General features: G+C 42.2%; 2 protein-coding genes across 2 annotated transcripts in view; one reads left to right on the forward strand and one right to left on the reverse strand.

The window, feature by feature from the left end:
• Positions 1 to 9,854: 9,854 nt before the first annotated feature.
• The window catches only part of LOC143038867 (uncharacterized), a 44,456-nt gene continuing 29,422 nt past the window's right edge, over positions 9,855 to 24,888 (reverse strand). The window contains exons 6-9 of the mRNA XM_076208513.1: positions 22,024 to 22,190; positions 19,973 to 20,048; positions 12,974 to 13,032; positions 9,855 to 12,461 (exon numbers count right to left, since the gene is read on the reverse strand). Of these exons, the coding sequence (XP_076064628.1) occupies positions 13,022 to 13,032; positions 19,973 to 20,048; positions 22,024 to 22,190 (254 nt within the window). The 3' untranslated portion in view covers positions 9,855 to 12,461; positions 12,974 to 13,021. The remainder of the gene's footprint in view (positions 12,462 to 12,973; positions 13,033 to 19,972; positions 20,049 to 22,023; positions 22,191 to 24,888) is intronic.
• LOC143038752 (uncharacterized) lies at positions 15,065 to 17,512 on the forward strand. The gene is made up of 2 exons (XM_076208281.1): positions 15,065 to 15,796; positions 16,040 to 17,512. The coding sequence occupies exons 1-2, from the start codon at positions 15,471 to 15,473 to the stop codon at positions 16,941 to 16,943; spliced, it is 1,230 nt and encodes a 409-aa protein (XP_076064396.1). The 5' UTR covers positions 15,065 to 15,470; the 3' UTR covers positions 16,944 to 17,512.

The raw sequence follows: 24,888 nt of genomic DNA on the forward strand, positions 1-24,888 counted from the left end.
GCAGGAAATTTTTTGGGAAATGTAAAGAGAGCAAAGCCTCAGGGGGATGGGAAAATACTTGCCTGATACCACTATTGACAAAGGAAAACAAAAGAGAGGATAAGAACTAAAGAGGATTTAATTTAGTGTACCAGGAAAGGTGTTTTGAAGAATAATGCTCAAGGAGATTTTGGACCACGTGTTCATGAAACAAAAGCACTTATGGGGCATAGGGAAAGAACTGAATGTGGCTTTTATAGACTTTATAAAAAGCCATATATGTAGATGAGTAGTGTGGAGTTGGTGAAGAACACTATTTCAAAGGGCAAGACATATGTTATAGTATGTAGAGAGGGGGTAGTAGAGGTGGGGCTGTGACAGAACTGTTTAAAAGTCCCCATGAGTATTCATGATCAACATAGAGGTATGAAAGAACTTTAGGTATGGACCTGGGAGAGTAGATTAGTAGAGGGAGAGTGGGAAAGGGAGATGGGTAATGATAAAAGGGAGATGCAGAAATTGATAGCAACCTTTCAGTAGATAGGTATTGGCATTCAGCTCTTTCACTGCCCTCACCCTCATTAGTCCTTCTTAAAGTCCCCAACTCATCACCCACACTATACTCCTTTAGTGCACTGAGACAAATACCTGTATAAAATCAGTAAAGATGCAATATTTATCTTTGTCTTTTTCCACACCTCTTCACTATTCATATGAGAGAGAGAATATGGTTGATTGACCATCTCCATTGTTAGAATTAATTTGTTCTAATAGTATTTCCTCTTCTTTATGTTTCATTCTAATGAGTGTTCTCTTAGCAAATACTTTGCATGTGGAAGCAAAGTCATTGGTCTGTAGTTTGAAAATTACTATATCTCCCCGCTTATGAATGGGAATGATTTCTTCCAGCCCCTGTCCCCCTCTTTTCCTCATATAAATTCCTGGACAGAGTTCTCACATCCAGTGCACAGCTATTTCATCTTTTCCCTACACCAGCTCCTTTGGCTCTCCACTCACACATGATGCTTTATTGTTAGTGATATTAGGTTCTGCTCTGTCAAACTGGTTTCACCTCTTAACAGTATGGAGGTTGGCTATAGAATGCAGAAGTAGCACGTGTACACACACACACACAGCACTTTCAAATTTGTCATATGAAGAGAGACTGGCTAAATCAAAATTACCGACTTTGGAACAGAGAAGAGAGAGAGGTGACCTACTGACCATCCATAGAATCATGAAAGGCACAGAAATACTTGATAGAGAACACTTACTGAATTGGGACAAAAGAAACACAAGAGGACACGGAAAGAAACTCAAAAAGGATAGTTATAGAAAAGATCTGAAGAAAAACAGTTTTCCGCACAGAGTGGTGGACACTTGGAACAAACTGGACAAAACAAGAGTGTGTGCAAAAACCATACACGAATTTAAGATACAAATGCTCCCCTTCCCATAAGATACATCTAGGCAAATACAGTCAATTCCTGGATAGTGATGTGGTAACGCACTCAACTGCTAATTCAAAGATCAGAGCTTGAGTCTCACCCAGGGTTGGAAGTTTCAGCATTGCTGCACTGCAAGTGGGAACACCATCTCTGGTGGGCAAGGAGTTGCAGGGGATTAAGGTCACAACATTACCCATAGGTTAGACAGATGTGAGATGTAAGCTCAGATATCAGCCCTGAATTCTTGTCTGGGAGAGTAATATTTGTTAATCACAAGTCCAACACATGATCTAAGACTGTCGTGAATCACACACACACATGGAAGTCCTTGACAGAGAAGACTTATTAAAGTGGGATAGAAGAAAAACAAGGGGACATGAAAAGAAACTCAAAAAGGATAGTTATAGAAGAGATCTGAAAAAAAAAGTTTTCCACACAGAGTGGTGGATGTCTGGAACAAATCAGATGAAACAATAGTGTGTGCAAACACCATACAAGAATTTAAGAACAAACTAGATGTTGCGAGATACAAAGACGAATCACCATGAGCATAGCTCCTCTTCCCGTTTAATACAACTAGGTAAATACATATAGCTTGGTCCAATGGTAAAGTCCTCAACCACTAATTCAGCTATCTGAGTTTGAATCCTGCCTAGGGCTGAAAAAAGATTCTGCATTGGTGTACTATGAGCTAGCACTCTAGTTCTGGTGGGCAAGGAGTTGTGTGTGTGTTAGTGTGTATAAGGTCACAGCATTACTTATATATCAGACCATGTATGAGCTCTGAGCTCATATTTGGGAGGGTCATAGCTGTCAAGCATGAGTCCAACATGTGATCCAAGACCATTGTGAATCACAGGATGGATAGATTGATACCAAAAATTAATGGGAGAGAATAACAAAACAAATTTTCTCTATGTTGTTTATTTTCTTTATAGAACCACAACACTGCAGCATACTCTAGTCCAAGGTGTGTGTAAATAATGATAACAATTTGTTTAATAAGTTAACAGTGATACAGAGATGCACTGACAGTATACAATTTGTTTAGATTTTAGAACTAGTTTAAGTACATAAATGTGCTAGGCATTGTTGGCCACATATGATGGTGTATTAGTTTCTTGTGACTGGGAATTCAGGACCTTATCAGTGATGATGTGGTTAAAGGTCATCCATTGGAGGCTGGTGCACACATGATGACAGATGTGGTGTTGTATTAGGGCAAAGCCAAGAGATTTGTCCTTATCCTCCAAGTCCCTTGGGTGGAGTTGCGTCCATGCAATGAAACAACATTACTATTCTTGCGAGTTGGCCTGTGGTGAATATTGTCTAAGGCACTTCCTCCATGTTGTTGGTTGCTGAAATTGGTAGGTAGCCACACCCTCTTTTAAATTTTTATTATTAATTGGGTTGGTGTTGACACATTATTTCAGTTTACTAACAGTAGGTTTCTTAAATCTTATGGAGCAAGGTCAACAGGCTGACCTCAGGCTGCTACAAAGTGCCATGGTCACGCTGAAGGCAGGAGGTCACAGGAGGTTTCTGTGTTTATTTACCTAATTGTAGTATACAGGAAAGGATTAATGCTCATTGAGTCCCATTTGTTCATCAACATTTCTGCTATATCTACATTTTTTACATTGTGCAATTGTCCAAAGCATGTTAATTGATAACTTGTGTCTATAGTACATATTAAAGCATGTTCTTAATATTTTCCATAATTTTGACAATTTACTTATATCTGATTAAATTCAACTTAAAAGCCAGCTATATGGAACTGGTTTTATGCCTGTCTGTGTGAAGGTAGGCCATGCCTGTGTGGCAGGCAAGGACATGCATTTACCCCAAGGTGGGGTTATCTATTGCAATGTGACAGGCTACAACAAACTTCAGAATCTTTTCACAATAACCTTTGAATCAGTTATCTCTCATGGCAAGAATGTTCATTAAAGCAGATTGTTTGAAATGCAGTTTTGTAGTTGATGAAATGTATTTGGAAATATTCAGTTCTCATGGTTATGTGAACTATTTTTTCTGTAACTAATTGTTTTTCATCATTTGGATGGGCTTTCCCAGGTTGATCACATTATCTCAGTTTGTCATTCTTATTTCATTTAGTCTTATATAATGTCAGTTACCATAAATTATGGTGTACAAAAAAAAAATCAGACCAGAAAAAAATCTTAAACTAAGGGTTGACTTGTATGATATGGATAAAATGTGAACTTTTACCACAGAGAGGTCAGCTAGTGGATCAATACAGTTACTACACAATTTAGTGTAATTCTCTTAAGCTGCCAGATATATGTTAAACTAAAATTCATGTTTTTGAGCATGTTTTACATATTAATAGAGATTGATACAAGATAATAAAATATTGTTACAGGTTGTCTTGATATGAATAATAAGCCCTTGTTTTATGTTTTTGCCTTGAGGTCATATCTTAACCTCATTATCTATTATCTAAGTTTTGGTATGCCCTTAGCATACTGTATCTTTGAGGTCATTGACCATTCCAACAAGTATATTGTAAGCCTAACCTAGAATTTTAAGCTTAAGTTCTTGAAATCGTTTAATAGATCAGGTCAACTGTTTGCTGCAATTTATGGTATGTACCAAGAGCATTAATATTATCTATAGATTTTATGTTTTTTCCTTAAGACTGTGTATTAGTGATTCCATATGTGATTGAAATTTGTACAAAAAATATTCTATCATTATGTTTGTATCTTAATTTCATAGTTGCAGTTCCTATCCTTCCATTAGACAGTTGATATCACCAATTTTTAGTCAGCCCCCATAAATAAGACAAATTGCCAATATCTACTCACTAGTTTTAGTTCATCTTCTTCTTTGGCAAAATATAAGAGGCCTTTTTTTTTTCTTCTTCTTCCATGGAAATAATGTTGCTTTACTGTTCTCAAGAAACTTAGTATTTCTAATAATTAAAAGCTGCCCTTGAGTTAGCTTTTTCATAGGAGCACTATACCTAGAAGAGCCTTTCCTCACATATTGTTCCTCTAAACTGGAGGCATGGTTGTACACCTGTCCACTTTGGTGTTCACACGTGATCAAAAATTGAATGTAAGAAAAATTCAAGACCAATATAAACCTTTTAACCCAACAGCACTCCATACAAATTTTGTCTAGGCAGATACCAAACAATTTTATACAGTAGAGGAACAGATTTTGGACAAAATGAGGTCACAATAGAAAAATATCTTATATGTATATATATATATATATACAATCTCCATGACCGTCGCTGTCCACTAGCGAAGTATTCACATATATATATATATATATATATATTTTTTTTTTCCCTTCACCCATTCCATCCCTGGAGTGTATTCAGGGATGGAATGGGTGGGAATGATTTTATGCCTTTATCTTTTTGGCTACGCCCCTTGTAAGGGGGAAAAAGCCTTGGTATATGTATGTATGTTTTTCCCTAACCGTCCGAAGGTAGGGGTGAGTGGAGAATGGTTGTGTATTGATGATGCTGTGATCCATGAAAGGGAGTGGGTGGGGGCTGGGGTGTGGGGGGGGGTCAGGGAGTATGTGTGAATATTTTGATGCAGCCCGAAGGGATTTTTCCCTGTCTTCTCTTTTTCTTCATGAGGGGATGGAGAGGGGGGGGGTTGCCAATTAAAAGAACTTGCTGTGGATGTGCTGTGTCTTGCTACATTGCATCTGACCCAGGGCAGTGGGCGAGATGCTGGGATGACCCATCATCCAGGGGAGCCAAGAAAAAAGGGAGGGAGGGAGGGGTGGTGAATGGGAGTGGAGTATGTGGGGATGAAATGAGTGGGAGTGGATTTATACTTTTGTTTTTTGGCTACCTCCTTTGTAAGGGGAAAAAGCCCTTGGTATATTTATGTATGTATCAGCTTCATAAAATCATATGGTGTGTGACAGAAAGAATTGTATGAGTGATAAGCATAGTTTATCTCTCGTATAGTGTTTTGCATGTGATTTAGATGTATTCTTTCAAATATGTATAGGCAGTAATGTGGTGACTTAATCTTGATGGATGCAGTTGATGAAGGAATGGTAACTGAAGTACTCTGAATCAGTGAAAGGATTAGTACAAGATATTTAATTCTCCCCAGCTGATTTATTGAGTTCAGAATTGACATGGTTCTAGTACCCATTTTGTACTTCTGTTGTAAACCTTGCAACCACATATAAAACTTTTTCATGAAATATAGCAGATAATGAAAATGAATACAACTACTTTTGAAATATCTTATACACCACAGGTATTCATTGTAAGAATCTGGGGAGGGATGTGGAAGCCTTGTTTTTTTCAAACGAGTCCAATTAGGACAAAATATGAGTTCTAGTAATTTAATCATCATACAGATCAAGCATGAAGGAATTAATGTTGAACTGTACTTATCATAACTGAAGGCATTGTACTTGAGTTCTTTTTCCTATGTAATCATAGAACTATTATTTTCCATTGATCTAACAACATCTTTTACAGCTAATCATGGTAAACACCAGATTTGTGATAAACTAAGGTTTTCATCAAGAAAAACTTCATTATGTGAAATCTGGCCCTCAAATGAATAAAATTGTTTGAACCTTTGAACAAAATATATAAATAGCTTTTGGGTCATATTGTTAATTCTTAGTCACTACATGATATTACTGTAGGAATATAAATGGCATGATCTTACAGTTCTCTGCATTTACCTATGTACATTTACAATTTTGCATTACAATTTTATACAATTTTGTAAGGATTAGAAATATATTGTATCCTGACTTCCCTGTTGATTTTCAGTTCACTCCTTTAATACTGTGGTATTCCATATAAGGTTTGTTGTGAATGCACATTTGTTTGAATAAATCAATGTTTTTCTAGAGAAAGCTTGTATAACATGGTATTGAAGAGCTAAGTGTAATTAGATACTGATATAGCAATGTGCCACTATAGCATCTGTGAAACACTACTTATGAGCAATCATGTAAATGCTACACTGACTTGTTACCATTAGCTTTGTAGGAACAACTACTACAAGAGACTTGTGAGTTTCTTCTTCTCCTTCTCCTCCCCCTACTTCTCCTTCTCCTCCTCCCCCTACTTCTCCTCCTCCTCCTCCTTCCCCTCATCATCATGAAGGGCAATATTGATGTGAAGCAGACAGCAGCCGTAAATGCCTTGGCTATCAGTATATTGTTTTTTATCAGCATATAGGTGTATGAAAGTACTTAAGAAGTTACCTGACCATTTTGCAAAAAAGAAACGTGTAAATACTACTTTCCTTAGTTGATTGATGTAATACAGACCATTATATGGTATTAGTTGTTATTTAAGGTCATCTTTCTTGAATAATTTTCAAGTATATCATGCTGGTGCGCTGTTCATGCCTTACTTTAGTTTTAAGGATTATACAAGTTTGTAATTCCTTTAGACATATATTAAATGGAAATTTACTTGTATATCATTTTCCTTAACACAGATGTTCATGGTTGTATTTCCATAATTCAACCCATACAATGCTATTCACAGACCTGTAATCGGAAAAAAATGTGAAGATGGAATTGTAATACCGACTTACAAAATTATACTATTTTCCAATAAGACCAAAGAAACTACAGTGAATAATCACTCACAGATATCATAACAGAGATATCACAATTCAAACACAAAGAAAACATTTATTGGTGGCTAGGACTTTCTCCAAAATGATGTTCTTTTTCATGATACCTGGGATAGATTCCCACCAGAGTTGATGTTGAGACTGGCAGTATATTCTTCAGCCACTGTTCCAATTTTATTCCATCTAATACCTCATTATTACCATTAACAACCAAAAGTACTTTGGCATAGGTGTGTGATGCAATGAAAAGGATGGCGATTTCTGGAATTCTCATGTTGCAATCCACGTGACCCCCAATGTGGTAAGCCATGTTGATGGCTGGAGGCTTGAAGCATAATGCCCCAGGTCAGATGGAAGCCTTTAGACCCATAGCTGTGCAACATAAGATTGGATGGCCTCATAAAGAGAGACTAAATATTGATGAATGACCCCATGTCCCTCATCCTGACAGCACTTTTTTTTCCCTAACCATTAAAGTACCTCTTTTCCTCTGATGGCACCTGGGCTGATTGATCACAATCACCTGATCCTTTCAACTCATGGTTGCTCCTTTCATTACATATTTACTCATGAAATTACAAGCCTCATGATCTGCTGGACCCCTGTATTCAAAGCCCAAGTTGTTGGATTCCACCTTGTAACAAATTCTACCAGCAAGGAGCCAAAAGGCTTACTGGTGGGTTAGTGTGTAGGGGAAAAACAGATAGGTTCAATTCCACTCTATCTTAACCATTGCACTTTAAAAGGTTGCTATGTTGGCCCCATCATCCTTAGGACAAAAAGTTGACAAAGCTTATATTTTCATCCAAGGTCTGGAGACAGGTTAGCTTCCCCAGGTATCTTGTACCCATCATGATTCTCACTTAGAGATTCTGCAGCTCTTCACTTTATCTACCTATTAAGAGGAGAGCAGGATCTTGAAGCAAAACTTAGGGACAGGACACCTGGAAGAGAACATGTGCTGCCCTGCTACCTCCAAGTATTGTGAAACCCCTTTAAGTTGGAAAAATATGAACAATACATTGAATTTTATAATCAAAATACATATTTCCTAACTCAGTTTCTTTGTTATTAATGTACAGTGGTACCTCTATTTACGCGGGCCCTTATGTACGCGAAATTCTATTTACGCGGTCAAATTATGGGGAAAATCTTGTTGCTATTTACACGGAAATTTTCTTTTTACGCAGGCACATTGGTGTCCATTACAGCGCGGAAAATAAAATCCCGCGCCGCCATCTTGCTGACGTCACCATTCACGCGCTGTGTTGTCTCCTCCCGCCATCTTTGCTTGTGTGCACGACTGGTCCTTCTTTCGGCGCCAACCCCTTGGTATTGTACTGTTTGTGCCTTTACAATGACTCCAAAACAGGTGAGAAGTCCTACTGAAGCTGGTGCTCGTAAAAAAAAACAGCATCACGATTGAGAAAAAGACGATTCGCCAAAATAAGCCACTGAGCAACTATTGCATGGGATTTTGTATACGACGCTGTTTTCGGAATTGGTTCTCTTTTCAGAAGTCTTTGACAAACTTGGATATCCAGAGGGAATGTTGAAAAGAACAAAAAGAAAAGCAATAAATATTTACAATCGCGGAAAGAAAGAGAGAAATGATAAAAATAATACAAATTTTATGTCGGTACCTGGCTCAGAAACGTCACCAATAATAGACAAATATTTAACAAAATCAGGTATGAACATAGCTAAAATAACTAACAAGATAGGTGATTTAATAAAGACTTCTGAAAAGAGAACCAATTCCGAAAACAACGTCGTATACAAAATCCCATGCAATAGTTGCTCAATGGCTTATTTTGGCGAATCGTCAAGAGGATTAGAAAAAAGAATTTATGAACATAAAAACGACATAAAAGCACATAGGACATCTAATTCTTTAGTAGTTCATGTGGAAAAATTCGATCATTTACCAAACTGGAGAGAAGCTGAAGTGCTACATAAAGGTTTTGATAAATTCACTAGAAGAATTGTTGAATCAGCATATATTTCAACTAATAATTCATCGAATCATCGAGGAGGGTTTATCAATTTAGCTAAAGAAACTAGTATTTTAATTCTAAAGCACGCCAGAAAAACGACCTTTCCCAAGTGTCCGAAAAGATAATTAGATTTAGTAGATAAACTTCAATTGCAGTTCTACATACACTCTCTGAAGAAGTTCTACGCGAACGAAACGTTAGTGTGTTTAGGGTTCCGAGCCTTCCCCTGTGTTTATGTTCTCCATCATCTATATATATATATGCATTGTGGTTGATAAAATGTATATATATATATATATATATATATATATATATGTGTGTGTGTGTGTGTAGACTTGTGTTGTTCTACATTGGTTGGAGGCGTTGGAGATTAATTATTCTTGGCTTCTGGTCTTTATTGCGTCGCCTCCGTGGTGGCGATATGAAAGCACTCGGAGATGATGAAAGGACATACTCTGATTAAAAAAAAAAACACTGTTAAAGAATTGAGAGACGCTATGGAGGCAATGAATTCATGACTTGTTTAGGAGAACTGCATAGTTAAAATGTTGGTAAGTAGCTTTACGAAGAGTTTTTAGATTTTACAATGCTACAATCAAGTCATTTAGTCCATGGGACAGGAGGGTCCACCGTGCACCCCCCCCCCCCATAATAGTATAGGACAATTTTTTTTTTTAGTCCCTAGGACCTTATGAAACAACAATATATGATGCCCACAGCAATATTTTGGGATCAACTACCCATTAGTGGCCATTTACAAAATGGCCGCCGGCGTAACTCAAAAAAATCACGTTTTCGCTTATAACTTTCCTTCTATGACAGATAGAGACATGGTTTCGGTGTCTTTACCTATGTTTTCGAGTACCAGCAATCCAATAATGCATCTTAGAACACTCTATTACGTTTACCTTATTCCCAAATTTTGAAAATAATTCATTTCAAGTACAAATTTGGATTTCTTTCTTTAACCTTACAGAATCATATGGAAATCACATACAAAAAGACAAGAGAAAACATTATAATTTTTCCAATAATTTTCAAACAGCTAGAAACCAGTACATTCTCATTTAAGTTGAGACAATTAGAACATTTATAAAGCATTGGCAGCATCATAAAAATCATAGTGCACGAAACATGATTCTCTTGAAGCCTGGACAATCCAACAAACTTAATAACTGTCATCATCACTGTCACTTGACATGACATATTCATCTATGTCACTTAGTTCCATCTCATCATCAGAAGTCACTTCATCATTAGCAATGGCATAATCTTCAGAAGCAACATCTTCTGTCACAACTGGTCCATCAAACTATAGTGGTGTCATTTTGCCATCGGATGATTTCCATCCATGTCCTGTGGGCTCAGGTATTACAGGCAGGGCAACATCAGCACACTTCCAGATACCAGTCTGGTAGTTCACGCGTTGTATATGCTGATACAGAGACTTCCTACATGGTGGGAACTGGCCGAGATCAATATTTCTATCGACATTGACAGTGCCATCTGGTCCTCCACACTTTCACTCAACAGCATATCGGACTGCATCAACACTCTTGTGGTGGGTTCTGCCATACATGGCACAGGTAAATTCCTCCAAGTCATCCACCAAACTCTCAGGATGAGAAAGTGCATCAACGAATCGAGGTGACTTCAAGAGAAGTTTGACTGGTCGCACTTTTCCAATTCCCTTGAATGCACTTGTTGTGTCACAATGGGTGAATGCATGGAGACCCATCAGTGCAGTGCAAAGCTGTTGACCATATCCATGTGCCATCTGGGTTATGTTTACAAGTCTCTTTTTATTCCCAGTGCCTCTGTCAAACAAGATGTTGACGTCAAACTTTCCAGCATGATGAAGTAGCACGAAAAAGACATCACTGTCGGGACTTCGTACCCGAATGTTATCATAACCATGCTCCTGGGCAGAGGCACAGTACAGGACTATTCTTGTGTCAGTTTCTTCTTGGTCAGAGAACAAGTCCAGAATTTCTGTTTCCTTCACGGCTTGACCGTCTTCAGTCTCCAACAGGAAGCAGTGACCCTGAGCTACTGTCATCACTTTTCTGTTTACGAGAGAAGCTGTAGTTTTCTGAATGCCCAAACTTGTTTATGAGGTTGGTAAGTTCTGCACTTCTGAACAAATGTCGCAGTGTCATACACAGAAGTATGTGTTTTGGCAATTTCCACTGGCCATTTGTGACAGCACGGCAAAGGTCTTGTCCAATCGATTGTGTCAGTCGATTGACTTTGGTGCCATCTTCCTGCGTTTGTTTGCCAGCTATAAGGAAGTACAGGAACTTCATTAATTCCTCAGGGATGTTAGGATTTACTCCCTCCAGATATCGAGCTGTTGGTGGCCATTTAATCGGTTCGGCACATTGAAAGGTTTTTTGAATATCATACCTCAAATTCAAGGCCACATCTTTTGTTTTGTCAGATGTACCAAGGATATACGCCTGCTTCACAGCCTCTCCTACTTAATGTCAGTGTTGAAAACAAGGTAAGAACCAAACCGGCCAGATTGGGATTGGATTGGCTCAAATGATAGTTTTGCTTTTAGTTTCTCAGATCTGTACTGAGTGTTTCCACACTGGGTTTGAGCTAATTCTTGGATATAAATGTCCTTCAAGAAATCTAGCTTGACACCAGTGTTATTGTGGATAACATTTTCTTCAACAAAGGCACAAGTACTGGCAAATGCATTGCGGTGAGCTTCGTCCATCATGGCCTGCTGAGACAGAGCTTCAGGGTCACTGCTGCGCCACGACGACGGGTCTCTTGTGTACTTAGCTCTGCAACTCCTGTGGTATTGAGCCTCACAGGCATAAAGGTCATAACCCTTGATCCTTCGCAGCATCTCAAAATCTTTTCGTTCCTCTGCAACTTTGAGAACGGTTGCACCTCCATGATATTCAAATCGTGATGTTGGTTCAGTTGTCCAGCTGCCTCCATGTTTAACTTTTTTTTTTTTTTTTTTTTTTTTTTTCCCCGGTCTTGTGGCAGAAAATGCAGTCTGGGTTAAAAATGAATTTCTCACTTCCATCAGAAGGGAATCTTGGTGGACGTGGACGACAAACATCAGTTTCTGTTAATGATGATGAGGTCGATGAGGATGAAAGTCTTTCTAGATTAGATGTGAACCGTTTGTAACATTGTCGATGATATCCATGGTTTTCCTCGACTGTATCTGGAATTTGTAAACAGACAGACGACATCCGATGAGGAGAATCTACTGGCTCAGAAAGTCTCCGCTTTTGGATTTCCTTCAGCTTTGATAGTCTCTCTTCTGTCAGTGTTGTCAATGGTCCTGATGAACTGTCTCTGTAATGTATAATGCAATGTTCAGTTTTGGAAGAAGCACCTGCCACACTCATCCCTCTTGCGCTTCTTGGATGCCATGTTCGTTCAGGATAGACAGTTTACTGTAAAACAATAAGAAGATAAATTGTAATTTCTAAACAATAACTATGCTGAATAAAATATTGCACTTTGCGTATTGTACTACAGGATCACTAAAATGTGGCCCGATTAGGCCCAAAATCGCGTTTTTTTCTTCAAATTTAACAATAAGGTAAACGTGATAGAGTGTTCTAAGATGCATTATTGGATTGCTGGTACTCGAAAACATAGGTAAAGACACCGAAACCATGTCTCTATCTGTCATAGAAGGAAAGTTATAAGCGAAAACGTGATTTTTTGAGTTACGCCGGCGGCCATTTTGAAAATGGCTACTAATGGGTAGTTGATCCCAAAATATTGCTGTGGGCATCATATATTGTTGTTTCATAAGGTCCCAGGGACTAAAAAAAATGGTCCTATACTGTTATGGGGGGGGGTGCACGGTGGACCCTCCTGGCCCATGGACCAACTATTAAACTATCAAAACCTGACGAGCCAAATTCTATTATGGATTTATAGCGAAAAATTAACTTACCTATTATGCGAGAAGTAATCCAGTCTCTACGAATTTGCCGTGGAAGGGTCAGACATCGGCTGGAATACACCAAAAGGAATAGCATTATCGTAGCGCACATATCTAATGTCAAAGGACAATGAGTTGCTTCTCCGATATTAAGAATGGTATAGAAATCACACTCAAACAGAAAATTGATAAAAATTCCTCGTTTAAGTTGAGATTCCTGTTCACGTGGAATGTTTACATTACTCGAGACCAGTTGCTAAAGTTAAGTGATCGCACTCGCTTAGAATATGATTTCCTTATCTAGGATAGAGCTCCTTTCCTTTCTTTACAAGACGAAGTTTAATCAGACACATTCCTTCTATAATCCATTTTGCACTTCTGTTTGTTTGCTGCGTTAACCTAAAAACGTTCGTTCAAATTATCTTATGCTTATCTGCACTCCACAGGGGTTCCAGATTGTTTTTATTTTTGTTGGTTAAATGATAAGTAGAAATATATGAAATACACCAAAACGGGCACCAGCTGCAGTCTCGAAAATATAATTTTCAGGCCATTTGCCTTAAGCTTATTGAATACGTAAATTCATTGCTGATGCTATTTATTCAATTCAAGGTAATCTACCCGTCATGTTCTTCCCAACTTTATCACTGAAGTCACAACAACATGTATTTTATCGGCTGAGAAGAAACCTGCACAGCGAAGCTATAGCGGTAATCCCCTACCACACTCCTGGCCAAATGGCCACTTCCGGAAGGGAGTGTGTGGTTGGACATTCCGCATAAATCATCGGAAATTTAAAATTCCCGGCTCTGTGCAGGTGGCGCAAGCGTCTACAACCCCACCTCCCCCTCCCTATCCCCTCCCTTCTTACTCGGCTGCACGGATTGAGCCGTCACTTAGCATCGCGGAACCAGACGAGTCGGTCACTCAACAACCCACCTTCTTTTCATGCAGGTAAGTCTGGTTCCTGCTCGTGCTCGTGTTCTCGTAGGGAGCTCTACCTGTTCTCCTGCAGTTTTTCCCCTTCGGTGTTGTGTCCAGACACCTTTGGGACACCCCGTCTATGATTACCATTATTCTATTTTCAGACCAAACGCTTGTGTGTGGAATCCGGCTGCACAGCCAGGATCTCGTCAGACGGCCACCACGACCTCTGCTCCCGCCATACCCCTTGTTTCTCACAAGCTGGCGTTGTGTGCAAAGCGCGGGTTGAGGAGATTCGTGCTGCTCCTCCCAAAACCCGTTCCAAGCTAGCTGCCCTCGAACTCCTTCGGGAGGCATGGCGCAGAGCTCGGAAATTGAAATCCGCTGACGACCCCCCCCCCACCCTAGTGTGGGCGGATCCGGCGTTAGGCGTGGAATTGGGCCTCGTTCGCCCTCGCCATCCGTCTCCCTATGTCTCCGAGACTTCCGTTGGTGCACAACCTGGGCCTCTCGGAGTACAAGGGGACGAGTCTGATGTTGCGGAGTATGGTGTCCCCGAGCGTCCTCAGGCCTCTCGGCAGCCCCATACATCCGACCATCAAGGGTCCTTAAAACCCTTACGTCTAGCTTTCTCTAGCACCCGCACGACCTCTTCTCCCGCCATACCCCTTGTTTCTCACAAGCTGGTGTTGTGTGCAAAGCGCGGGTTGAGGAGAGTCGTGCTGCTCCCAAAACCCGTTCCAAGCTAGCTGCCCTCGAACTCCTTCGGGAGGCATGGCGCAGAGCTCGGAAATTGAAATCCGCTGACGACCCCCCCCCCCCCTGGTGTGGGCGGATCCGGCGTTAGGCGTGGAATTGGGCCTCGTTCGCCCTCGCCATCCGTCTCCCTATGTCTCCGAGACTTCCGTTGGTGCACAACCTGGGCCTCTCGGAGTACAAGGGGACGAGTCTGATGTTGCGGAGTATGGTGTCCCCGAGCGTCCTCAGGCCTCTCGGCAGCCCCATACATCCGACCATCAAGGGTCCTCCTTAAAACCCTTACGGCTTGCTTTGTCAAGCACCCCCACGAGTCTTCCTCCCTAGTTCACTCGCGTGAACCCGGCAGGAAATCTCGCTCGAAAAAGAGGTCTGCCTCACCGAGGTCCAGGACGCTCGGCTTGTCCCCACCTCCACAGCCTCTCCCCCCAACTCACCCTCCCTTCCTCGCTCTCCTTTTCCTCGCCGTAAATCCCACAAGGGCAGGGAGCCGGAGGACGAAACGAGGGGAGAGGGAACTCTGGCTGCCCAAGTGGCTGCCCTCCTTCCGTCCCTGATAGGCCCCGTCCTTGAATCGGCCCTATCACATTATCCGGCCTTTCAGGCCGCGCAAATCATAACGCACCCCTCTCCAGAGCAACCTCCTATTGAACCTACGGCTCTAGCCCCCCCTCCCACTCTCCCTCCTGGTCCTTCCCTCCGCCCCTCCGTGCCGGCGACAGGTATAGGACTAGAAGGCCCCTCTCAGGAGGAACCCCCCAATCAGACGTCCGTCGGGTTGGACGGGGTGGAGGACCACTACAGTTCTTCTTTACCTTATCCTCCTACCATGACGGACTCTTTTGAGTTCCGCCCCTTCTCATGGTGTGACCTTCCCCGGTCCTGGGAGTACTCGTTTGGAGAAGGCCACAAGCTAGTGGCCTGGTCTCCCGACTACTCGCTACCGGAGGGCTGGAGGAGGAGAGATGACGTTATCCTAAAGTGGGCCAACGACGAGGAGGGGGCTAAGGTTCTATATAAGTTGCTGACGACGGAGGCCTCGACCAGACAAGACCTTGCCTCTACCATCTCGACCGTCACGGCAATCGCGATGATGAGGAACTGGCTGACGACGCTCGCCACGAGCTTTGAGGACTTCCCGCGGGAAGAATTGAGGTGAGTGGGATATTTCAATCTATACAGAGGGTCCAGACCTGTCCTGGCGAGAGACGCTCAGGTAGCGTCTTCACCCAGGACGGAGCCTCTTGACTAGCGCCCGAGGACGAGGTCGTTCGGAAACGACCTCGGCCTCGCATATGTTATACGTTCTACAATTGAGCGATGTGACTTTATTACACCCTCCGGGGATCGGGATCCTTCTCGCCCTACTAATTTGATTCGCGTGTTTTCTGTATGCAGACACACCCTGGCGGCACTCTCTACCGTGGCAGAGGGTACAGCCAACATGGCGTCATCAGCCCTACCCCCAGCAGCGAGGGCCTTCACCGCGGCTCGTTTGGCAGCTCGTCAGTCTGCAACGCGGTCGGCCCCGGAGATAGCTCGCCGGGGCGTGGTGAGAGCAACTCCCCTTTCCCGTGGTCTGTTCGACCAGGAAGCGACAGACCGCGTCTTCGCTACGGTCCCGACCGTCATCCAGATCCAACAACCCTCCCAACCTTCGGAGACAATGGAGGGGGAACACTTCCTTCAACGTGCCGTCTTTCTGCTCGCCCTGGCTACGGGTTATAGGGCGTCACAGCTGGCGGCGATCACCCGCCACCAGTCCTTCTCCAACCTGGAGGAGGACTGCTCTGCCCTAACTCTCGCTCCATCACCTACATTCCTAGCCAAGAATGAGCAGGCGGACGACATGATTGGCCCTATCAGAATACCATCCTTCCTGGAGGAAGGAAACCCACACCCGCTGTGCCCGGTCCGTGCGTTTAAAGACTACGTGGAACGCACGGAAGGGGTGTCCGAGGATCATCTCTTCTACAATTCGAAATCTCGGAACCCCCTAACCCCGAGGTCCCTGGCGCGTCTACTTTGCCGCATTATAGAGAAGGCCGACCCGGGCCATGCCCCCCACGCCCACAACATCAGAGGCCTCGCGGCATCGCTGGCATTTCTCCGCACCCACTCTGTGGAACGGGTGCAGGACCTCGGGGGCTGGGCATCAGCAACTTCCTTCAAGACACGGTATCTCTACCACTCGATCACCCCTGTCCCATGTGTCGCCATGGGAACGGCTCCACCCCTCTCTTCGCAAAAGAAGGGGGGCAAAGGGCGACCGAGGGGTAGGGGAAGGCCCAGGAACCGCTGAGCAAGATACAATATTCTACATAGAATTTATGCACTATGTAAATTGTACAATATTATTTTTATAAAAAATAAACAAATGAATATATATATATATTGATATTGATATCGATATAAGTACTTGATGCTTTTTGTCTCCCCTCTACTGAATGATAAGATGAATAGTCTCCCATACGAGACACACGTAATAACGGCTTGAGCCCTGTCCTCGACTACAATTTGGGCTTCACCTTCTCCTCCCACCTATCCTCGTCTCATGCTTAGCTTCGCTGTGCAGGTTTCTTCTCAGCCGATAATACTTCTTTGTCGCGGCTAGTGCCGCTTAAATTGTTTTTATCGGCTTAAGAAACCTGCACAGATTTAGGGTCCCTCCCTCCTCCCACAGGCGAAGCCTTCATTTCTCATTGAAGTGACGGCTCAATCCGTGCAGCCGAGTAAGAAGGGAGGGGATAGGGAGGGGGAGGTGGGGTTGTAGACGCTTGCGCCACCTGCACAGAGCCGGGAATTTTAAATTTCCGATGATTTATGCGGAATGTCCAACCACACACTCCCTTCCGGAAGTGGCCATTTGGCCAGGAGTGTGGTAGGGGATTACCGCTATAGCTTCGCTGTGCAGGTTTCTTAAGAAAAAACAATTTAAGCGGCACTAGCCGCGACAAAGAAGCATTTTCTTTTCTTACTACCTGATTTACATCACCATAGAATTCAATTTCATCGTTTTTACTCTGTGAAGTTGGTACTTCAACCTATGTACCTTTTATAGAACCTAATCACAATCCAAGTTAACCTACGTTACCAGCAATTTCTCGATTAACTAAGATTCCTGTTTTAATGGATCCTTCCTTCTCTTTACTTCAGCAATAGAACAGGCGTTGACTATCTTACAGCTGCACGAGTTTTTCCCTTCCTTTGGACTTCACTCAGTCCCACAATATCTCAGTTAATGTTCTTCAGTTCCTGCATCAAACTCTACAGCCTGTGTTTTTTTTTTTTTTTTTTTTTTTTTTTTTTTTTACCTTATAGATGTATATCCTTATCTTCTTCAAGGTTGTTTGATGTCTAAGACTTAGCTCTGCTTGAGCAGTGATTACTCCCATTCGGTATAATTTTTTTTCCGTAAGTGCATGAAACAATGCGGTTGGACCATTAAGTGACGACAATCCAACAGACGCCCGTGAAGTTTGGTTGTACTGTCCATGATGCTTTTTTGGAAGGTTGTGGCAATAATTTCACTTCCTTCCCACCTAGTTTCTGGTGAAATACATCTATAGTGGCACATTGTTCAATATATTTGGGGGAACTCTATATATATCTATTGTACCCGATGGTCTATTCCGTTATTATGACGGTATCTCATACCCATGAAGAATTTCCTTGTTCACCAATAGGGACGTGCCAGTTAGCAGTGGGTCTTGCTACTGTGTGTACGAGTTGATCTCCGTCTCAACTTTTGTACAATGTCTGTTCGATATAAGTGACCGTGCAAGGAAGTTCATGCTTATCGACATAGGTCTTGTAGTCAGGTCTCAGGTAGAAATAGAGTAAAAATCAAGTTAAAGATGGTTACAAGACGCCTCTTGAAAATATATTTTTTTTACTAACTTTCCTAGAACGATGCATTGTGCTTCTATTGTGGAAGTTTAAAAAATTAGGAATTCAGAATTTTTTAGTGTTATGAATAGGTAAGAATGAGAAATTAGATCAAGGTCATACATAGATGGATTAAGATTATGTAGGCATTCTGACTGAGAAAATAAGAATATGTTATTGAGTAATTGTTGGGATCATTAGAATGGGACCTTTCGCAGTCAGGCTCGTAGATTCCTATTAGCGCTAGAATTTTCAATTGTCTCGGATTTCACGAGGCAAAGGGGTGACTTAGCTAATTTGGAAACCGATATTTAAAAAAAGATACGCCATAAATTGCTGCATAAATGTATTTAAAATTAAAAACATGACTCATAATTTTATAATTTTTACTTACTGGTGTGTGATAAGGCTTTGTTAATTTAATCATAAGATAAAACTAAAAATAGGTAATTATTTTTACTGAAGTTACTATGAGCAGTAAAAATAAGAGGATGTTGATTTCGGTTTGTGCATTTTATATGAGAGTGTAGAAAAATAATGGATATCACTGTCACGTCCTGTATATGAAGATAATCAGTGAGATAAAAAATAGCAACAGTGGTGGCGGACGTACGAAGTTAACGACATTTTTGTAAATAGCCTCTTAGATCTGCTGGGAGCTATTTTCAAACACATATGACTAATTTTACGTGTGCCGTGGCAAACTGCACGTCAGATTAAAAAAAATATAACTTAAGACAAAGTTTATCGTACCGAAAACATTAAGTCTTCGATGCAAAATTATATTTTCGATACATTACATGGATTTGCCTATTGCTTGGTGCATTCAAATGAAAGTATATATCAGTATACGTCCATTGAAGTCGGTAGAAAATGACAAATTGCTTGGCTTGATACAATTATAGGCTGTTTTACGAATATCATCTGTGATTATAAATAGAGGCTCATACAATGCTATATGCCGTTTGCAATCATGAAATTAATTGACTCAAATTTCAGACACAATAATGTACAACGATACACCTCTGTAAGCTTATAAAACTTGCCCAAAAAAGTATTTATTTTCCGGCAAGAATTACAAAATCTGGCGGTGTCTGGTATCAATTTGCTCACTGCGAAAGGTCCCATTGCTTAGTTGTCTGTCCGCAAAACTAATTGTCTGTTGATATATTTGTAAATAATTTGTTTATTTTTTATAGGTAATCATTCACTCGTGATTTAGTGTTAAGATTATTGTCATAGTGAATGAAACAAAAATATTCACCACGAGGAGCAGGGGAAAGAAATATTAATGGCCACAGACCACTTATCTGGATTGATTGTAATAAACAACAAGCAAACTAGAAAAGTGTTGAACTACAATGCATTCACAAAAAATCCAATATAATGTTCTATTGATATGAAATTGTATGATACTAATCTATGATAAAAAAAAAAACTTACCTGTGAATTTGCAAAGGTAAATGTACTCGAAGTTGCAATTGACGTCCGCCCACCGCCAACGATACCCATAATACATCTGCAATGAATATGGGAATCTTTGAAGACTGTATGCTCTATTTTCATACATACATACATATATAAATGAGAGCAAGTTCTCATGCAGCCACTCTTCCCACTCCAAATAGCTCTCGACAGGCTCGATGAACTTGCACAAGCCAGGAATTCTGTGGGCGTCCCCTTCGTCTCCTCCTCCATTGAGAGTTGTCTCTTGTGGAGACAACCCTGTGAGTAGGATCAATGTCAGGGAAACGTGCCACATGCCCATATAGCCAGAGTTGACGCTCATGAATTATGCTGAAGGTAACTGGCCTAAACTGAGTCTCATAATATAGTCTCTGGCTTGATACGAAGTCATTCAAGCGATACTCCCTGATTCTTGTCAACCTGGAGGTTGACAGCGAGAGACATTTCGTCCCCACGTAAGCTCTACCACGTGGACCGACCCAGGCTTAGGAGAGAGGAGCCGCTGCAGCGCGCCCAGTTACCTGACCCCAGGTCAAAGGTTTGACCATGGCGAGAGGTTATTCCTTCCCAGGCCCGCCAACTAGACCGGACAATTCGTCGTTACTGCTGCACCGGGCATGCTCAGTACAACCCTCCTCTTCGGTTCCCCCATATCCACAGAGAGAGGTCACGAAGGAACTTTAGGACACTCTTCGACGGGCCGCCATCCGTGACGGACCAGGAGGGAGACTCTCCACGACGGGCCGACCTCCGCCGTGACGGACCAGCTTTACACGTGTCCTCCGTACTGTTCTAAACAAATGGTACGAGGGACAACAAGCTGTGGATGAAGAAGAAGGAACCACTCACAGCCTCTTCTATTGAGCTTACATGTCTTCTGCTTACCGCGAAGAAGAGAAGAGTGTGAGAAGTATCATTGATAAGAATGTCCAAGGTACTAACCCCGTAGACCGTGTAAAGCTGGTAGTGTACTACAGGAACAGCCGCACAAAGGACCTCATCATGAAGAACGATAGTTCACCACGCCCTGGAGATATGGAAAGTACCTGCCTCGTGTACAAATTTTCTTGCCCAAATAGGGATTGTGCGCCCTATGATGCTTACATAGAGTTGACTACTACCAAACTCTCCAGGCGCCTGAGCTATCATCTAACTCAGGGAGGCCCCAAGTGCCAGTTCCTGGAGAAACATGGCCAGCATCTCACAGGTGATGTCCTTCGGCAGAACACTGTCATCATTCAGAGAGAGTCCGACAAGAACCGCCTTGTCTACCTTGAAGCTTTGTATATTGCTGATAGTAGGCCGTCTCTGAATTCCTACCAAAACGCCCCTACTATACTCCCAAGTATTAAGCCTTTCAGAAGAGGCAAACCCCGAGGCAGGAAAGGAAAATATCACGCTACAGCACCGGGGTAGCGAGGCTCGAGAGAACGGACAAGCCAGCCAATGAGCGTACGTGGAAAACTGTCCCGCCCTCTCAACCATGAGGGGACGAGAAAAGGTCGTCCTTCCAGTCAATCACACGCTGTATTTCTGCATTTTTGTACCATATAAACCCATGCATTTGTTCCATCTTTGTCTTTTGATAATGACTCAGGCAGAGTCGAAACGTCAAGCCAATAATGACCGGAATAGGAAATCTACTCTTTCCTTTATCCCTTGCTATAAAGGATACCTTCAGGAAGTTGGAAACTCTGAAGAAGAAATTGATCAGCGCTGAATTTGCAGTTGCTTTTAACCAAGCCTGCCTGAGAAGATATATATATATACATATATACATATATATATATATATATATATATATATATATACATATATATATGTATATATATATATAACACCACCTTGTCATGCATCAAATGGTCTTCTAAGCTACCCCTCTAGTGTAGTCCACGGTAGTCGACAAGCCATAACCAAGAAAAGTCACGCCTGTATTCTTATCACAGCTTGTATATAATTGATTCCTATAAACAATCACGAGCAGTGTATCCTGCCCCCTCCTGTAATCTAAATATTGATTGATTTACCACCACGCAGTGCTCCACGGGGTTATTGGGTTCCTGGGCTCCCCAGGCGACAAATTCCGGCAGCGACTCATTGAGGCGACCCCAGAACCGGTACACACCCGTCTCTTCCAGATCATTTAGTCCCACCAGGACTCGGTCCGTGTAGGTGAGATGACGCGTCAGTAGAACTGCACGGGAAAAGGATATATTGAAAAGCATGAGCCAGAAACCTAAACAATTTATACACTCTATTTTATTTCCATTTTTTAATATGACGACAAATTTCATGCCACACAATTGTATATACAGCCACGATCCAGTTTCTATTACATCCGGGCTCTCCAGAGGTAAGGAGCATATGTCCTTTTGGTTGGGAGCTCCCAGAGTTCCGCTTGTAAATGCTGCAGATTGGGAACGCAATAGTTTCTCACGAAATATGCTTGCACTTTAAAATGCACTCGACAGCAATACAGATTAATTCATGAAGTTGAATCATCATGGCTATACGTATGATTATTTCTGCTTTAGAATGTTATTATGACATCAGTAATGTTCGCGGTTCCAGGCGATGGATATTAAAAACTCATTGTAACTTACAAGGTTGTGAAGAACGTATGTTGTTACAACTTCAAGATTTACTATGGGGCCACAAGGTCCGATACAACCTATACCCTGTCTCGGACACTGTAGCCATGGTCTTGTGAATCGTGTGTGCAATCACCGATCCTCACACACATCAGTATCTACTGTTACAACGAGTCTTACTGACGTCGTAATAACATTCTAAAGCAGAAAAATATTCCCACGTGTGGTCATGATGATTCAGCTTCACTAACAAGCATGTATACTCGTCAAGTTCATTTGTGCAAGCATATTTCGTGAGGAACTATCGCTTTCTCGGTCGGCACCGTTTACAAACGGCTTTTGTCGTCAGAACTCGCGTAGCTCCCGATAAAAAGAGCATTTGTTCTTCACTTCTGGGGAGCCCGGTTCTGGTAGAATCTGTGGATCGTGGCTGTAGCATCACTGTTATCTCTATGACGTCGTCATTCTAGTGCCTAAAAATATCGACGTCAATTGATATCTGCCCAATTTCCTGAAACTGGGATCCTAATAGAATACACAAAAGTCTTGAAGGATGGAGAAAACCCCACAGAAATGTTTTATTTTGACACGTTGATGAATTATTGACTAAGGAAGATGTATTTAAAAGAAACATCATAACCATAGTCAAAATACAATCCAGGGAACATGTCACATTTTCATCTTTACGAATAAATCTAGTTAAGACTTTTATGTTGACATACATATACCAAGGCTTTTTTTTCCCTTACCAGGGGGGTAGCCAAAAAGGACAAGGCACAAAAACATTCCCACCCATTTCATCCCCGAAAACACTCCACACCCCTCCACCCTCCCTCCCATCTTAGCACCTCCTAGATGACGGGTCATCCCTGCACCCTGTCCACTGCCCTGGGTCAGAAGCAGTGTCGCAGGACACAGCACATCCACAGCAAGGCCGCTTCATTAAATCGGCGACCCCCCCTCTCCGTCCCCCCATATAAAGGAGAGGACGGGGAGAAATCCCTTCGGGCTGCGTCAAAATTTTTGCTCACACATACTACCTCATCCCCATTCCCCCGTCCAATCCACCTCATGCATCACAACATCATCCATATACAACCATTCTCCATTCACCCCTATCTTCTGTCCTCTCCCGTCCTTCCTCAACCGACATTCCCCTCTTCCCCAAAGCCCCCTTCACCCCATCCATCCACCTCATCCTAGGACGTCCCCTCATGTTCACTCCCTCCACATCTGCCTTCCATACCTCCTTTACTAGTCTTTCTTCACTCATTCTTTCCATGTGTCCAAACCATCCTAATACTCTTTCATCCACCCTATCTCCCAGCTCCCTTTCCACCCCTGTTCTCCTCCTCACTTCCTCATTTCTCACTCTATCTAGCCTAGTAACCCCCATCATACTTCTCAGACACTTCATCTCAAACACATTCAAGTTCCTTCTCTCTTCTTCTCTCATGTTCCATGTTTCTGCTCCATACAGTGCTGTTGGCACAATCACTCCTTCATACAGTCTCCTCTTAGCATCCATTCCCAGATTCCTATTCCTCATTACACTTTTTAAACCACCAAGGCATTTACTCGCTTCTCTCAATCTACATTCTACCTCCACCTTCACTCCACCCTTTCCTGCCACATTTGCACCCAAGTATCTAAAACTATCCACTTCCTCCAGTTGCTCTCCCTTAATGCTCACTTCCAGTCTACTGCCACTTTCACCCCTTGTACATCTCATCACCTTACTTTTACCCACATTTATCTTCAGCTTTCTTCTATCACACACTCTCCCAAACTCTGTCACCAGCTTCCTCAATCCCTCCTCCGATCCTGCCACAAGCGCAGTGTCGTCCGCAAACAACAGCTGGCTCACCTCCCACTTTTCTCCATTTTCCTTAACCATCTCCAATCCCTGACCCACTACCCTTGCATTCACCTCTCGCACCACCCCATCCATGTATAAGTTGAACAGCCAGGGTGACATAACGCATCCCTGACGAAGTCCCACCTTTACCTCAAACCACTCACTCTCTCCATTTCTAATCCTGACACAAGCTCTACTACTCTCATAAAAACTCTTGACAGCTCCCAGCTTTCCTCCTATCCCGTATATCCGCATAACCTCCCACAGTGCCTTTCTGTCTACCCTGTCCTAAGCCTTTTCCAGATCCATAAAGGCCCAGAAAACATCCTTCCCCTTACCTATAGCTTTCTCACATATCTGTCTTACCACAAAAATCTGATCTACACAACCTCTACCTGTCCTAAACCCACACTGTTCCTCACCAATTACTCCCTCTGTTCCTC

Source organism: Oratosquilla oratoria, chromosome 25 (assembly GCF_046742065.1).
Source record: "Oratosquilla oratoria isolate Oo_2021 chromosome 25, ASM4674206v1, whole genome shotgun sequence".
Taxonomy (NCBI): Eukaryota; Metazoa; Arthropoda; class Malacostraca; order Stomatopoda; family Squillidae; genus Oratosquilla; species Oratosquilla oratoria.

Excerpts from the sequence above, each read along its gene's own strand:
- LOC143038752 (XM_076208281.1), top strand. The coding sequence starts at position 15,471 with ATGACGGACTCTTTTGAGTTCCGCCCCTTCTCATGGTGTGACCTTCCC. Across the intron at positions 15,797-16,039 it reads TTCCCGCGGGAAGAATTGAG|ACACACCCTGGCGGCACTCT; the intron begins GTGAGTGGGATA and ends TTCTGTATGCAG.